At 51.9% G+C, this 15,733-nt stretch overlaps 1 protein-coding gene across 3 annotated transcripts; it reads left to right on the top strand.

Annotated features, from left to right (window-relative positions):
* Positions 1 to 2,622: 2,622 nt before the first annotated feature.
* On the top strand, positions 2,623 to 10,203 carry LOC100274125 (uncharacterized). Of its 3 annotated transcripts, none has more exons than XR_002264747.2 (10): positions 2,623 to 5,168; positions 5,239 to 5,325; positions 5,415 to 6,077; positions 6,169 to 6,333; positions 6,437 to 6,731; positions 6,877 to 7,035; positions 7,135 to 7,440; positions 7,551 to 7,614; positions 9,468 to 9,707; positions 9,780 to 10,133. XR_002264747.2 is itself a non-coding variant. In NM_001360540.1 (10 exons), exons 1-10 carry the CDS (start codon positions 2,748 to 2,750, stop codon positions 9,881 to 9,883), a joined length of 4,560 nt encoding a protein of 1,519 aa, NP_001347469.1. In that variant the 5' UTR covers positions 2,736 to 2,747; the 3' UTR covers positions 9,884 to 10,203. The 3 variants fall into 3 exon arrangements, 2 of the variants coding, with proteins under 2 accessions (XP_035818052.1, NP_001347469.1); NM_001360540.1 differs by having other exon boundaries at positions 2,736 to 5,168; positions 6,821 to 7,035; positions 9,780 to 10,203; XM_035962159.1 differs by having other exon boundaries at positions 6,821 to 7,440.
* Positions 10,204 to 15,733: the final 5,530 nt, after the last annotated feature.

The following is a 15,733-nucleotide window of genomic DNA, read 5'->3' as shown; positions in this document are numbered from 1 at the left end:
AGCTCACCGGAGACACCATGTTCGGCGCCCATCGAGGGCAACATGGCGCTTTCCCCCTCCTCCTTGCGGAAAGGCGACGCAGGGGCGTATGTAAAAAAGCCGAGTCTGTCCCTGATCGCCCTCTCGCCCTGTGCAGAGGCTCGGGGGCTGCTCTCGCAAACCCGGCTCCGGCCGAACCGTTGACAGCGTCAACATACCAGCCCGAGAACTTGGGACCCGACCGTACACCCGAGCTACGGCCAGCTCGCATGAGGGAACAACCAGACCAGCCGAAGCATTACACAAGGCATTAAGACCTCGAAGGAGTAAAATCACTCCTCCGAGGCCTTGGGGGCTACACCCGGCGGGTGCGCTCGCGCGCACCCACCGGAACAAAATGCAACCGAGAAAGGCTGGTCCCCTTGCAAAAAAGTGCGACGAAAGCCTCCAAGCGAGTGCTAACACTCCCTTCAAGGCTCGGGGGCTACTGTCGGGGACCATAATTAGGGGTACTCTCAAGACTCCTAATTCTCAGCTGGTAACCCCCATCAGCATAAAGCTGCTAAGGCCTGATGGGTGCGATTAAGTCAGGGATCAGTCCATTCGAGCGACTCGATCACGCCTCGCCCGAGCCTAGCCTCGGACAAGGGCAGCCGACCCCGGAGGATTTCCGTCTCGCCCGAGGCCCCCCTCCAACGGCGAACATATTTCCGGCTCGCCCGAGGCCCTGCCTTCGCTAAGAAGCAACCCTGACTAAATCGCCGCACCGACCGACCAAATCGCAGGAGCATTTAACGCAAAGCTGGCCTGACACCTTTATCCTGACGCGCGCCCCCCGGCAGAGCCGAAGTGACCGTCGTCACTTCGCCGCTCCACTGACCGACCTGACAGAAGGACAGCGCCGCCTGCGCCACTCCGATTGCAGTGCCACTTGATAGAGTGAGACTGACAGGCAGTCAGGCCCTGCCAAAGGCACCATAGGAAGCTCCGCCTCGCCCGACCTAGGGCTCGGACTCGGGCTAAGTCCCGGAAGACGGCGAACTCCGCTCCGCCCGACCCAGGGCTCGGACTTGGGCTAAGTCCCGGAAGACGGCGAACTCCGCTCCGCCCGACCCAGGGCTCGGACTCAGGCTAAGTCCCGGAAGACGGCGAACTCCGCTCCGCCCGACCCAGGGCTCGGACTCGGGCTCAGCCCCAGAAGACGACGAACTCCGCTCCGCCCGACCCAGGGCTCGGACTCGGGCTCAGCCCCAGAAGACGACGAACTCCGCTCCGCCCGACCCAGGGCTCGGACTCGGGCTCAGCCCCAGAAGACGACGAACTCCGCTTCGCCCGACCCCAGGGCTCGGACTCCGCCCCGGCCTCTGCCGACGACCTCCGCCTCGCCCGACCCAGGGGCTCGGACTCGGCCTCGGCCATGGAAGACAGACTCGACCTCGGCTTCGGAGGAGCCTCCACATCACCCAACCTAGGGTGCAGGCCAGCCACGTCAACAGGAGGCGCCATCATCACCCTACCCCGAGCTGACTCGGGCCGCAGGGAACAAGACCGGTGTCCCATCTGGCTAGCTCTGCCAGATAGGCAATGATGACGCCCCGCATACTCTGTGACGACGTCGGCTCTCAGCCCCCTTACGGAAGCAAGAGGACGTCAGCAAGGACCCAACCGCTCCGACAGCTGTCCCTCCGCCAGGCTCCATCGCTCCTCCGACGGCCACGACATCACACCAGCTGGGTGCTAAAATCTCTCCGGCTGCCACAACGGCATGTACTTAGGGCGCTAGCTCTCCTCCGCTAGACACGTAGCACTCTGCTACACCCCCCATTGTACACCTGGATCCTCTCCTTACGCCTATAAAAGGAAGGACCAGGGCCCTCTTAGAGAGGGTTGGCCGCGCGGGGACGAGGACGAGACAGGCGCTCGCTTGGAAGCCGCTCGCTCCCTCATCCGCGTGGACGCTTGTAACCGCCTACTGCAAGCGCACCCGACCTGGGCGCGGGACGAACACGAAGGCCGCGGGATTCCCACCTCTCTCACGCCGGTCTCCGACCGCCTCGCTCTCCCCCCTTCGCGCTCGCCCTCGCGCTCGACCCATCTGGGCTGGGGCACGCGGCGACACTCACTCGTCGGCCTAAGGGACCCCCGGTCTCGAAACGCCGACAGTCGTAATTGTGCATGTTTTATTATTATTTACTATTTATAGAAATAGCCATACACATGCATATACATATCGTCATATACATCACACTGGTTTTTTGAATTAAATTGAAACTGATATTGCTTAATTTTTTAACAGGAGCTGCAGGTTCCCAACCAAATAAGGTGCTTCTTTTAGAGCTCTTCCTGATAACGAGGGAGCTATTTTACCATAGCTAGAGGTGTAGCTGGCAAAGGCCAAAGAGACCGTCAGTTGCTCTCGCATAGGTGGAACTGTGACTGTTCAAGAAGAATACGTGCCATGATTTGTTTCTCCTGCGGTTCCATGGTCCCTAATCCTCAGTCAGTCAGTCGCTCCCGGATAGGTGGAAAACTGGAAATGTGATGGAAGAAGAATGATGGATCAGTGTGTCGTGTACTCGTGTGCAAGCCGTAAGTTTTGGTTTGTGGTAGGTGTAGGCCCTGGGCCAAGGAAGGAACCGGGCACCCGCCACTCCTTTGACCGCCATGGCCGCGTCGCCGTCACGACGACTGACGCCATGTGCCACCGCCTTTGTCGCCCCTGTATAAAAGTCCGCACATGTCAGTCACGGGCCTCTGCCGCTGCAGCGATGGCAGCAACACCGGCCTGGGACTGGGAGGAATCGCTTGTATTCTTCCTGCAGCCGTTCTTCCTCCACGGCGTGAGCGCCGCGGCCCACCTTATCCTGGCGCTCGCCGTCGCGGGACGCTTGCTCTTTCGCCGCCTCTCCGCCAGCCGGACCAAGGACGGGGAGGTGGGCGGAGGAGATGCTAGCCGCGGCGTTGGCCGGTTTCGGTACTGGTACGGGGTCTCTGTCTGCACCACGTGGGCTATGGGTGCGTTCGAGGTCCTCCTCGCCGTCTACTCATGGTACGCGAACGGCGGCGCCGGGTGGTCGCGCGACGCGGTCGTTGAACAGGTGGACGCGGCCGCGCGCGCGGTGTCGTGGCTGCTGCTCGCCGCGTACCTGCAGTTCGATTTCTGGTGGCGTCGGCAGCGCCAGGAGCGGTTCCCCGTGGCGCTCAGGCTTTGGTTGGCGCTCTTCATGCTGCTCTCCGTAGTCACCGTCGGCGTTCACGCGGCGATGATCCTCGACGGGTCCCTTGTGCCCGGTCGATCGTGGGCGCTCGACGCAGTCTCTGTTACTGCAGCAGCGGTTCTACTCTCAGTCTCAGCTGGGTTCTTCGGAAGGAAGGAGGGAGAGGGAGGCGGCCATGCTTCCGAGGCGCATGAACCTCTGCTGAACGGCGCGCACGAGGGGTCCGGTGACGACGACGAGAACAGCAGCAGCGCCGCCGACGCATCCTTGTTCACTGGCGCCGGCTTTCTTAGCGTGCTCACCTTCTCTTGGATGACGCCCCTGCTCGGCGTGGGTCACAGGAAGACCCTCGTCCCGGAGGATGTCCCGGGCCTCGAACCAGGCGACAGCGTTGCTGGCGTCCTCCCGCCCTTCAAGGCCAACCTTGAGGCGCTCACCGGCGACGGCGGCAGGTCGAGCCGGAAGGCCGTCACTGCGTTCAAGCTCACCAAGGCCCTGTTGCGCACCCTACGGTGGCACGTCGCGGTGACCGCGTTCTACACGCTGGTCTACTGCGTCGCCGTCTACGTCGGGCCGTACCTCATAGACTCCCTGGTCCAGTACCTGTACCTCAACGGCGACGAGAGGTACGCGAGCAAGGGGCAGCTCCTCGTACTCGCCTTCGTCGTGGCCAAGGTGCTCGAGTGCCTGTCGCAGCGGCACTTGTTCTTCCGGTTGCAGCAAGCGGGGATACGAGCGCGGTCGGCGCTCGTCGCAGTCCTGTACCAGAAGAGCCTCGCGCTTTCCAGCCAGTCGAGGCGGAGCCACACGAGCGGAGAGATGATCAACATCGTCAGCGTCGACGCCGACCGCGTCGGCATCTTCTCATGGTACCTGCACGAGGTCTGGCAGGTACCGCTGCAAGTAGTCATGGCGATGTTCATCCTGTACTCCACCCTCGGGGTGGCCTCGCTCGCCGCGCTCGGTGCCACCGTGGCCACCGGCCTCGCCACCGTGCCCCTGGGAAGAATGCAGGAGCGGTTCCAGGAGAAGCTGATGGACAGCAAGGACGGGAGGATGAAGGCGACGTCGGAGATCCTGCACAGCATGAGGATCCTGAAGCTGCAGGGGTGGGAGATGAGGTTCCTGTCCAAGATCATCGAGCTGAGGAAGACAGAGGCGAACTGGCTAAAGAGATACCTCTACACGTCGGCCACCATGACCTTCATCTTCTGGGGCACCCCAACCTTCGTCGCCGTGGTGACCTTCGGAGCCTGCATGCTCATGGGGATCCCCTTGGAGACGGGGAAGATGCTGTCAGCACTGGCCACGTTCCGCGTGCTGGAGGAACCCATATACGAACTTCCGGGCACTATCGCGATGGTGATCAAGACCAAGGTGTCTCTTGACAGGATAGCATCGTTCCTGTGCCTCGACGAGCTACCCAGTGACGCCGTGCAGAGGCTTCCACGTGGAAGCTCTGCCGACTTCGCAGTCAGCGTCGGCAACGGGTGCTTCTCATGGGAAGCCTCGCCTGATGCTCCAACACTGAAGGACCTCAACTTCCAAGCTAGGCCAGGCATGCGCGTCGCGGTCTGTGGGACAGTTGGCTCCGGCAAGTCCAGCCTGCTATCCTGCATTCTCGGCGAGATTCCGAAGTTGTCGGGAGAGGTCCGGACCTGTGGGACGACAGCGTACGTCAGCCAGTCGGCGTGGATACAGAGCGGCAAAATTCAGGAGAACATACTGTTCGGTATGGAGATGGACAGAGACAAGTACGACAGGGTGCTCGAGTCGTGCGCGCTCAAGAAAGACTTGGAGAACCTGCCGTTTGGCGACCAGACAGTCATCGGCGAGCGAGGCATCAACCTCAGTGGAGGCCAGAAGCAGAGGATCCAGATAGCACGCGCTCTGTATCAGGACGCCGACGTCTATCTGTTCGACGATCCGTTCAGCGCAGTCGATGCGCATACAGGATCCCACATTTTCAAGGTACTAGTACATGATTTATTGATTTATTCCAAGTATGCTTATGTTTGACTTTATTATTATTATTTTGAAGGAATGCTTGCTTGCGGATTTGGCTTCAAAAACAGTGGTTTATGTTACTCATCAGATTGAATTCCTACCTGCCGCCGATCTCATCCTTGTGAGAATTTCTTGGTAAAGTTAGAATCTATGATTGCTACCATTAAAACTTGCGATCCTTCTTATAAACAAAGCTTGTGAGATGTGTAGGTCATGAAAGATGGGAGGATAGCACAGGCAGGAAGATACGACGAAATACTGGGTTCAGGCGAAGAGTTCATGGAGCTGGTGGGTGCCCACGAGGAGTCTCTAACAGCACTGGATGTGGTCGATGCCATGAACGAGAACGAAGCCAACGTGTCATCCTCTCCCAGCAGCAGGATAGAGACGCCGAACCTGTCCAGATCCCTGTCGTTAGCTGAGAAGAAACATGGCGCCACCAACGAGGCTGAAGGGGACGACGACGATGCTCGGAGCGGGCAGCTGGTGCAGGAGGAAGAAAGGGAGAAAGGCAGGGTGGGGTTCTGGGTCTACTGGGAGTACCTCACGCAAGCCTACAAGGGCGCCCTCGTGCCGTTGGTGTTGCTGGCGCAGACGCTCTTTCAGATCATGCAGATTGCCAGTAACTACTGGATGGCTTGGGCTACTCCGGCGTCGAAGGATGCCGAGCCTCCGGTGAGCGCGCCCACGCTGCTCTTCGTCTACGTCGTGCTGGCTCTCGGAAGCTCGCTGTGCATCCTCGTAAGATCGCTGCTCCTTGCGACGGCTGCGTACAAGACAGCGACTCTGCTGTTCAACAAGATGCACCTGTCCATATTCAGAGCTCCCATGTCTTTCTTCGATTCCACTCCCAGCGGGCGCATCTTGAACAGGGCAAGTCATCTTCGTCAGATCAGATATTGTTAGCTCAACTCATTTGCTTGTGCTATGCTAATTCATGTGTTCCAAAAAAAAACAATTTCAGGCTTCAACTGATCAAAGCGAGGTGGACACCAACATCGCTGACCAGATGGGCACCGTTGCATTCTCCATCATCCAGCTCGTCGGAATTACTGCGGTGATGTCTCAGGTCGCATGGCAGGTCTTTGTGGTTTTCGTCCCTGTATTTGCTGCATGTGTCTGGTACCAGGTACCTTTTTTTCTTCTTCTTCTACCGATCCTATCTTTCTCCATGTTAAATAAACAACTGCAGCAGGATCACCCACAATCCCGTCTCAATTCCCTTGTTGCAGCGGTACTACATTGACACGGCAAGGGAGCTGCAAAGGCTAGTAGGAGTGTGCAGAGCTCCAATCATACAGCACTTCGCAGAGTCGATAGCGGGGTCGAGCACCATCAGAAGTTTCGGCAAGGAAGACCAGTTCGTGTCGACTAACAGCCGTCTAACAGATGCCTACTCCCGGCCCAAGTTCTACAACGCCGGAGCGAGGGAGTGGCTTTGCTTTCGCTTGGACGTGCTGTCCTCTCTTGCGTTCGCCTTCTCCCTGATCTTTCTGATCAACCTACCGGCCGGTCTCATCGATCCAGGTATCGTTCTGAATCGAGCATTACTTGTAGCTGTTGCCAGTTAAAACGGGATAGGATTTGAATGATGCGGGTTCTTAAGCAACTTTCAGGCATTGCTGGCCTTGCGATCACGTACGGGCTTACTCTGAACACGCTGCAAGCACAGGTTGTCTGGAGCATGTGCACTTTGGAGAACAAGATCATATCAGTAGAGAGAATCCTACAGTACATGGGCGTTCCTGCAGAGCCCCCGCTTGTCATGCCAGAAAACAAGTTGGCTCAGAGCTGGCCATCGAATGGAGAAATCCAGCTTCAGAATCTCCATGTAAATCCATCGCCCCCTTTTTTTATGTACGAGACGAATAGTGTGATGCAAAGCAACACTAGATTTGTATCTGTCTGTCTGTCTGTTTGTTTGCTGCAGGTGAAATATGCGCCGCAGCTGCCGTTCGTTCTGAAGGGCCTTACGGTCGCTTTTCCGGGCGGCGTGAAGACTGGCATTGTCGGAAGAACAGGGAGCGGGAAATCAACCCTAATCCAGTCCCTCTTCCGCATCGTCGACCCTGCTGTCGGCCAGATAGTGATAGACGGCATCGACATCCGCACGGTTGGGCTGCATGATCTGAGGTCCAGGCTGAGCATCATTCCACAGGAGCCGACGATGTTCGAAGGAACTGTCAGGAGCAACCTTGACCCTCTTGGGGAGTACTCCGACGATCAGATCTGGGAGGTAGGTTTTTTTGCCTATGATGCTGTGGCATTCCAACCTTTCTCTCTCTCTCTCTCAAATGGAAAGAAAACATTGGAAATATCTATCGATGTCTTACCCTTGGTTTCCAGGCTTTGGATTGCTGTCAGCTAGGGGACGAAGTCAGGAAGCAGGAGCTGAAGCTCGACTCACCAGGTCTGAATCTGATACAGTAACAGTATATCCTTATAAACGAGCCATGACTCATGCAGTTCAGAGTCTCTTTTGTGCTTTCTTTTTGCTTCCACCTTGCATCTTTCACCGAATTTTTTGTTTTTGAGTCCTTTTTGTGTTAAAAATTTCCAATTAGACCCCCAGAAAACTTAAATGCAATTTTGGACCCATTTCTCGGCGCCATGAGCTATGGCGCCGAGTTTACACATCTCGGCGCCATAGATCTTGGCGCCGAGCTACCTGTCGCGCTGTCGTCCACGAGCTGACGCGGTGTCGACGTGGCACCGAGCTCGGCGCCAAGATCTATGGCGCCGAGCTCGAATATATAACCATAAAGCTTGTCTAGCTCAGTTGGCAGAGCGCAAGACTCTTAACCCTAAGGTCGTGGGTTCGAGCCCCACTGTGAACATATTTTTTTGTCTTTGTCACTGATTTGTTTTTTATTGTCAAGATTTTTTTGTTTATGCCGCTGATTTGTCCGTGCGTTCAATATTTTTTGTACCGTCTCTTAACCGAACACTATATAAGATAAAAATAAATCCAACTACCGCTAATTTTCACTGTACCGCCTAAAATCTGTGATTGTTTTACACCAGTGGCGCCGAGAGGTGGAAATCCTCATTCTCAGCACCGTAATATTCATCTTTATTTTCCTTCCTGCTTTGTACATAAAAGATGCTTTCTTTTCCTTTCTGCTTTCTATAAAAGCGCGTCCTCAATAGTCTTTATCGGGTCCACTCTCGCTAAATACTCAGCCATTTAAGTGAAAATCACTTCCTACATATCTTTTCATCTCCTCCGACAATTTCTATATATTTCGCATGCACTCTGGAGAGCCACTCTCACTCTTTTATTTTCTAGTGGGGAACTCCGAATAGAGTGTATGATGATCAATAGTTAGAAATCTAACTGAATATGTAGTGACACACAGAAGGATCGGATGTGAAGAGTTTTTTTGAAACTGCTCTAAACAGCATGCACACCATTTTTTTTGTTCTATCCGGCTTATGCTGAATTTAAACTTGTCTCTATACTTGTACCGGAATCACCGTAATTATTCTAATCTAGCTAGTATATAGGTAAATTACCGATGTAACTCAAATTTTAAATGCGGAGAAGGAACATTTCACACCAATTTCTGCAAAAAAAAAGATTGTATTTCCATATGGTTTGCTCTTCGGAAGCACGCATGTCACTAGCTACAATGAAAAAGGAGCATTATGTAAAGCGTCTGCCATTAGCTTTCGAGGCAGTACAATGTATGTCATGTGCACCCATGCATCCACTGGTGTAAAACAATCACAGATTTGAGACGGTACAGTGAAAAATATTGAACGCACGGACAAATCAGCGGCATAAACGAAAAATCTGGACAATAAAAAAACAAATCAGGGACAAAAACAAAAAAATATGTTCACGATGGGGCTCGAACCCATGACCTTAAGTTAAGAGCCTTGCGCTCTGCCAACTGAGCTAGACAAGCTTTGTGGTTATATATTCGAGCTCGGCGCCATAGATCTTGGCGCCGAGCTCGGTGCCACGTCGACGCCGCGTCAGCTCGTGGACGACAGCGCGGCAGGTAGCTCGGCGCCAAGATCTATGGCGCCGAGATGTGTAAACTCGGCGCCATAGCTCATGGCGCCGAGAAATAGGTCCAAAATTGCATTTAAGTTTTCTGGGGGTCTAATTGAAAATTTTTAACACAAAAAGGACTCAAAAACAAAAAATTCGGCATCTTTCACGTGTTTCCGATCCTAGTGCACTGCTAGCTTTGCCGAAATGAAGGAACGGAGGAGGCACACAGTGGTGCTGAACATTCTTGGCCTGGATTGCAGTGGTAGAGAACGGTGAGAACTGGAGCGTGGGCCAGCGCCAGCTCGTGTGCCTTGGCAGGGTGATCCTGAAACGGAGCAAGGTTCTTGTTCTGGACGAAGCCACTGCCTCGGTGGACACTGCAACCGACGGCTTGATCCAGAGAACGCTGAGGCGGCAGTTCAAGGAGACCACCGTCATCACGATAGCGCACAGGATCACGTCGGTTCTTGACAGCCACATGGTGCTGCTCCTTGACAACGGTTAGTGCCTGCCGCCGAGTAATGTTGATGCATTTGGGTCTTGTGCTGTGAGTCGTGCGCTGTTGCTTGCAGGCGTGGCCGTCGAGCACGACAGGCCGGACAAGTTGCTGGAGGACAAGTCGTCTCTGTTCTCAAAGCTCGTAGCAGAATACACCATGCGGTCGGTGCTTACATAGCAGACCACAGACCAGCATACAAGAGACGACTGAAGATGGGGTCATAAATATATGATGACACCTTTTAAGTTTTACTAGAAACCAAAAAGGTCTCGCGAAAGGCCTTGGACCCATTATTACGCAATGTCATCTCTTCGTGGGCCAGGGGAGGAATGTCTGACAAAATGGATCGACATGAGATCGGATCAACTCAAGCTCGTGCGACTCACTAAATTCAAACGTTATCCACAGCAGTGATACGATTCTCCCGCGTAGCGCCCTCAAACGTCGGAACTGAATGATGATAAGTCGGCAGGATTATAGAAAGATAAGCTCAGTCGGTTCACTATTACTTAGGCGCACATTGTTATCATATCCACATGTAACACCCCACGGTCAAATATATAAGGCTTAGGGGGCACCCCATCAAACAACTCACTCATTAGCCGTCTACCCAGCTCTCTAGCATCCCTCGTACTAGAGAACTCCCCTCTAACCAACCACATAAAAGATCCACACCAGGAAGTAGGGTGTTACGCCTCTCTAAGCGGCCCGAACCTGTATAAAATTATCCACTATCTCTCGTGCATCTAGCACGAACCATCGAGCTACAATCGGTAACACCGTCCTACTCCAAAAAGCACCTCGAGCCCTCGTGGGGCAACCTCAGGTGTGCGGTCGGACCCAAAACACCGACAGATGGAGAGATAGAATGTCAGCCATTCAGATCTGAAATCACCAAAAACAAGTGACAAAACCAACATACGTGGAATGAACATGCTATAGACTCTGACCTGCCCCCAGTTGAAAGGGAAATGTGCCATTGGGACATTTCCAAGTATTTTGGTGATTGAGTGCCAACACAAGTGCTTAAGTGCTAATCTATGCCAATTGATGGACAAAGTGCAAATCAAGAGGAAAGGTATGTTTCTAAGACTTAGTACATTGTTTTGGAGACTAATGTATTGTGTCTAAGTGCTAGAAACAGGGAAAGACCAATTTGGAAAAGACTTGGCTAAGCAGCCAAGACTCTGCGCAGTCTGGGTGCACCGGACAGTGTCCGGTACGCCAGGCTGCGACTGTCGACTGGCTGCTCTCGGGAAGCGATCAACGGCGTACGGCTATAAATCACCGGACTGTTCGGTGGTGCACCGGACTGTCCGGTGAGCCATTCACAGGCGAAGTCGTCGCTCTCGGGAAGCAATTAACGGCGTACGGCTATAATTCACCGGACTATCCGGTGAGGCACCGGACTGTCCGGTGAGCCAACGGTCGGCCGGACCAACGGTCGGCCGCGTAATCCGCGCGCGACGCGTGGCCGAGCCAACGGTCAGAAGGGGGCACCGGACTGTCCGGTGTGCACCGGACTGTCCGGTGTGCACAGGACAGTGTCCGGTGCGCCAATGGCTCTGGATCTTCAACGGTCGGCTGCGCCACAGAAGGAAAGAAATCTGCACCGGACAGTGTCCGGTGCGCCAGGCGACAGAAGGCAAGAATTGTCTTCCTGGAATGCTCTCAACGGCTCCTAGCTGCCTTGGGGCTATAAAAGGGACCCCTAGGCGCATGGAGGAGTACATCAAGCATTCTCTAAGCATTCCTAAGCACCAAGACTCCAATTCCGCGCATTCGATTCTTTGTGATAGCAACTAGAGCTCCATTTGAGTAGAGAACTCTTTAAGTTGTGTTGAGAGCTCGTGTTGTGACTTGTGTGCGTGTGTTGCTCTGATTTTGTGTCTTGTGTGCGTTGCTCATCCCATCCTTACTTCTGTGCTTCTTTGTGAACATCTTTGTAAGGGCAAGAGGCTCCAAGTTGTGGAGATTCCTCGCAAGCGGGATATAGTAAAGCGAAAGCAAAACACCATGGTATTCAAGTAGGTCTTTGGACCACTTGAGAGGGGTTGAGTGCAACCCTCGTCCGTTGGGACGCCACAACTTGGAGTAGGCAAGTGTTGGACTTGGCCGAACCACGGGATAAACCACTGTGCCATCTCTGTGTTGATATCTTTGTGGTTATTGTGTTTTGCTAGAACTCCTCTCTAGCCACTTGGCTTTATTGTGCTAACTGAAAGTCGCCTAGAGGGGGGTGAATAGGGCGAAACTGAAATTTACAAAGTTAATCACAACTACAAGCCGGGTTAGCGTTAGAAATATAATGCGAGTCCGAGAGAGGGCGTAAAAATAAATCGCAAGCGAATAGAGAAGTGAGACACAAGGATTTGTTTTTACCGAGGTTCGGTTTTCTCAAACCTACTCCCCGTTGAGGTGGTCACAAAGACCGGGTCTCTTTCAACCCTTTCCCTCTCTCAAACGGTCCCTCGGACCGAGTGAGCTTCTCTTCTCAATCAACCGGGAACCAAACTTCCCCACAAGGACCACCACACAATTGGTGTCTCTTGCCTTGATTACAATTTAGATGATCGCAAGAAAGAATGAGAAAAAGAAGCAATCCAAGCGCAAGAGCTCAAATGAACACCATAATCACTCTCTCTAATCACTAAAGCTTTGAGTGGAATTTGGAGAGGATTTGATCTCTTTGGTGTGTCTAGAATTGAATGCTAGAGCTCTTGTAAGTGGTTGGAAGGTGGAAAACTTGGATGCCATGAATGTGGGGTGGTTGGGGTATTTATAACCCCAACCACCAAAAATTGTCGTTGGAAGTGTGCTGTCGCATGGTGCACCGGACAGTCCGGTGCGCCACCGGACACTGTCTGGTGCGCCAGCCACGTCAGCAGACCGTTGGGGTTCGACCGTTGCAGCTCTGTCTTGTGGGCCCGCCTGGCTGTCCGGTGGTGCACCGGACAAGCCCTGTAGGCTGTCCGGTGTGCCACCCGCGCGTGCTCTGCTCCTCTGCACGCGCTGGCGCGCATTTAATGCGTTGCAGTCGACCGTTGAGCGCGAAGTAGTCGTTGCTCCGCCGTCACACCGGACAGTCCGGTGTGCACCGGACAGTCCGGTGAATTATAGCGGAGCGGATTCCCGAAGCTGCAGAGTTCAGAGTTGCTCTCCCTTGGGGCACCGGACACTGTCCGGTGGTACACCGGACAGTCCGGTGAATTATAGTGGAGCGCCTCTGGAAATTCCCGAAGGTGTAGAGTTGGGCTTGTAGTCACCTGGTGCACCGGACACTGTCCGGTGCGCCAGACCAGGGCAGCCTTCGGTTGTCCCTTGCTCTCTTTGTTTGAACCCATTCTTGGTCTTTTTATTGACTTTTTGTGAACCTTTGGCACCTGTAGAACTTATAGACTAGAGCAAACTAGTTAGTCCAATTATTTGTGTTGGGCAATTCAACCACCAAAATCAATTAGGAAATAGGTGTAAGCCTAATTCCCTTTCAATCTCCCCCTTTTTGGTGATTGATGCCAACACAAACCAAAACAAATATAGAAGTGCATAATTGAACTAGTTTGCATAATTGTAAGTGCAAAGATTACCTAGAATTGAGTCAATAGAAATTCATAAGATATGCATGGATTGTTTCTTTCATTTTTAACATTTTGGACCACGCCTGCACCACATGTTTTGTTTTTGCAAATTCTTTTGTAAAATCATTTTGCAATTAGTCAAAGGTAAACGAGTAAGATTTTTGAGAAGCATTTAAGAGATTTGAAATTTTCTCCCCTTGTTTCAAATGCTTTTCCTTTGACTAAACAAAACTCCCCTTCAATAAAATCTTCCTCTTAGTGTTCAAGAGGGTTTTAAGATATCAATTTTGAAGAAACTACTTTCTCCCCCTTTTTGAACACAATAAGATACCAATTTGAAAACCATGAGTTTTAAAATTAGGTGGTGGTGCGGTTCTTTTGCTTTGGGCTAATACTTTCTCCCCCTTTGGCATGAATCGCCAAAAACGAATACTTGAGTGAAATATGAGCCCTTGACTAGTTTCTCCTCCTTTGGCAAACAATGATATGAGAGAAGATTATACCAAAGTTGGAGAGTTGCTCGGAGCGACGGCAAAGGATGAGTTAATGGAGTGGAGTGGAAGCCTTTGTCTTCGCCGAAGACTCCAATTCCCTTTCAATACACCTATGACTTGGTTTGAAATACACTTGAAAACACATTAGTCATAGTATATAAAAGAGATATGATCAAAGGTATATATATGAGCTATGTATGCAAGACGTCAATAAAAATTCCTAGAATCAAGAATATTTAGCTCATGCCTAAGTCTGGTAAAAGTTTGTTCATCTAATGGCTTGGTAAAGATATCGGCTAATTGATCTTTAGTATTAATGTATGCAATCTCGATATCTCCCTTTTGTTGGTGATCCCTTAAGAAGTGATACCGAATGGCTGTGTTTAGTGCGGCTATGCTAAACGTGATTATCCGCCATGCGGATTGCACTCTCATTATCACATAGAAGAGGAACTTTGGTTAATTTGTAACCATAGTCCCTAAGGGTTTGCCTCATCCAAAGTAGTTGCGGCAACAATGGCCTGCGGCAATGTACTCGGCTTCAGCGGTAGAAAGAGCTACGGAATTTTGCTTCTTTGAAGCCCAAGACACCAAGGATCTTCCCAAGAACTGGCAAGTCCCCGATGTGCTCTTTCTATTAATTTTACACCCTGCCCAATCGGCATTGGAATAACCAATTAAATCAAATGTGAATCCCCGAGGGTACCAAAGCCCAAACTTAGGAGTATAAGCCAAATATCTCAAGATTCGTTTTACGGTCGTAAGGTGAGCTTCCTTAGGGTCGGCTTGGAATCTTGCACACATGCATACGGAAAGCATAATGTCCGGTCGAGATGCACATAAATAGAGTAAAGATCCTATCATCGACCGGTACACCTTTTGATCTACGGACTTACCTTCCGTGTCGAGGTCGAGATGCCCATTGGTTCCCATGGGTGTCTTGATGGGCTTGACATCCTTCATCCCAAACTTGTTTAGAATGTCTTGAGTATACTTCGTTTGGCTAATGAAGGTGCCCTCTTGGAGTTGCTTGACTTGGAATCCTAGAAAATACTTTAACTCCCCCATCATTGACATCTCGAATTTCTATGTCATGATCCTACTAAATTCTTCACATGTAGATTCGTTAGTAGACCCAAATATGATATCATCAACATAAATTTGGCATACAAACAAATCATTGTCAAGAGTTTTAGTAAATAAAGTAGGATCGGCCTTTCCGACTTTGAAGCCATTAGCTATAAGGAAATCTCTTAGGCATTCATACCATGCTCTTGGGGCTTGCTTGAGCCCATAAAGCGCCTTAGAGAGCCTATAGACATGGTTAGGATACTCACTATCTTCAAAGTCGGGAGGTTGCTCAACATAGACCTCTTCCTTGATTGGTCCATTTAGGAAGGCACTCTTCACGTCCATTTGATAAAGCTTGAAGCCATGGTAAGTAGCATAGGCTAATAATATACGAATTGACTCAAGCCTAGCTACGGGTGCATAGGTTTCACCGAAATCCAAACCTTCGACTTGTGAATATCCTTTGGCCACAAGTCGGGCTTTGTTCCTCGTCACCACACCATGCTCGTCTTGCTTGTTGCGGAAGACCCACTTGGTTCCTACAACATTTTGGTTAGGACGTGGAACTAAATGCCATACCTCGTTCCTAGTGAAGTTGTTGAGCTCCTCTTGCATCGCCATCACCCAATCCGAATCTTGAATTGCTCCCTCTACCCTGTGTGGCTCAATAGAGGAAACAAAAGAGTAATGCTCACAAAAATGTGCAACACGAGATCTAGTGGTTACCCCCTTATGAATGTCACCGAGGATGGTGTCGACGGGGTGATCTCGTTGGATTGCTTGGTGGACTCTTGGGTGTGGCGGCCTTGGTTCTTCATCCTCCTTGTCTTGATCATTTGCATCTCCCCCTTGATCATTGTCGTCATCTTGAGGTGGCTCATCTC

The sequence above is a fragment of the Zea mays genome, chromosome 9 (genome assembly GCF_902167145.1).
Source record: "Zea mays cultivar B73 chromosome 9, Zm-B73-REFERENCE-NAM-5.0, whole genome shotgun sequence".
NCBI classification, from domain to species: domain Eukaryota; kingdom Viridiplantae; phylum Streptophyta; class Magnoliopsida; order Poales; family Poaceae; genus Zea; species Zea mays.
The sequence above is the reverse complement of the archived record's forward strand: the minus strand, read 5'-3'. Positions and strand labels throughout refer to the sequence as shown.

Bases quoted from the DNA above. Each gene is read 5' to 3' on its own strand.
- LOC100274125 (XM_035962159.1), top strand. From the start codon at position 2,676: ATGTGCCACCGCCTTTGTCGCCCCTGTATAAAAGTCCGCACATGTCAG. The intron at 5,326-5,414 runs GTGAGAATTTCT...TGAGATGTGTAG, and splicing joins CTGCCGCCGATCTCATCCTT to GTCATGAAAGATGGGAGGAT. The intron at 6,078-6,168 runs GCAAGTCATCTT...AAACAATTTCAG, and splicing joins GCGGGCGCATCTTGAACAGG to GCTTCAACTGATCAAAGCGA.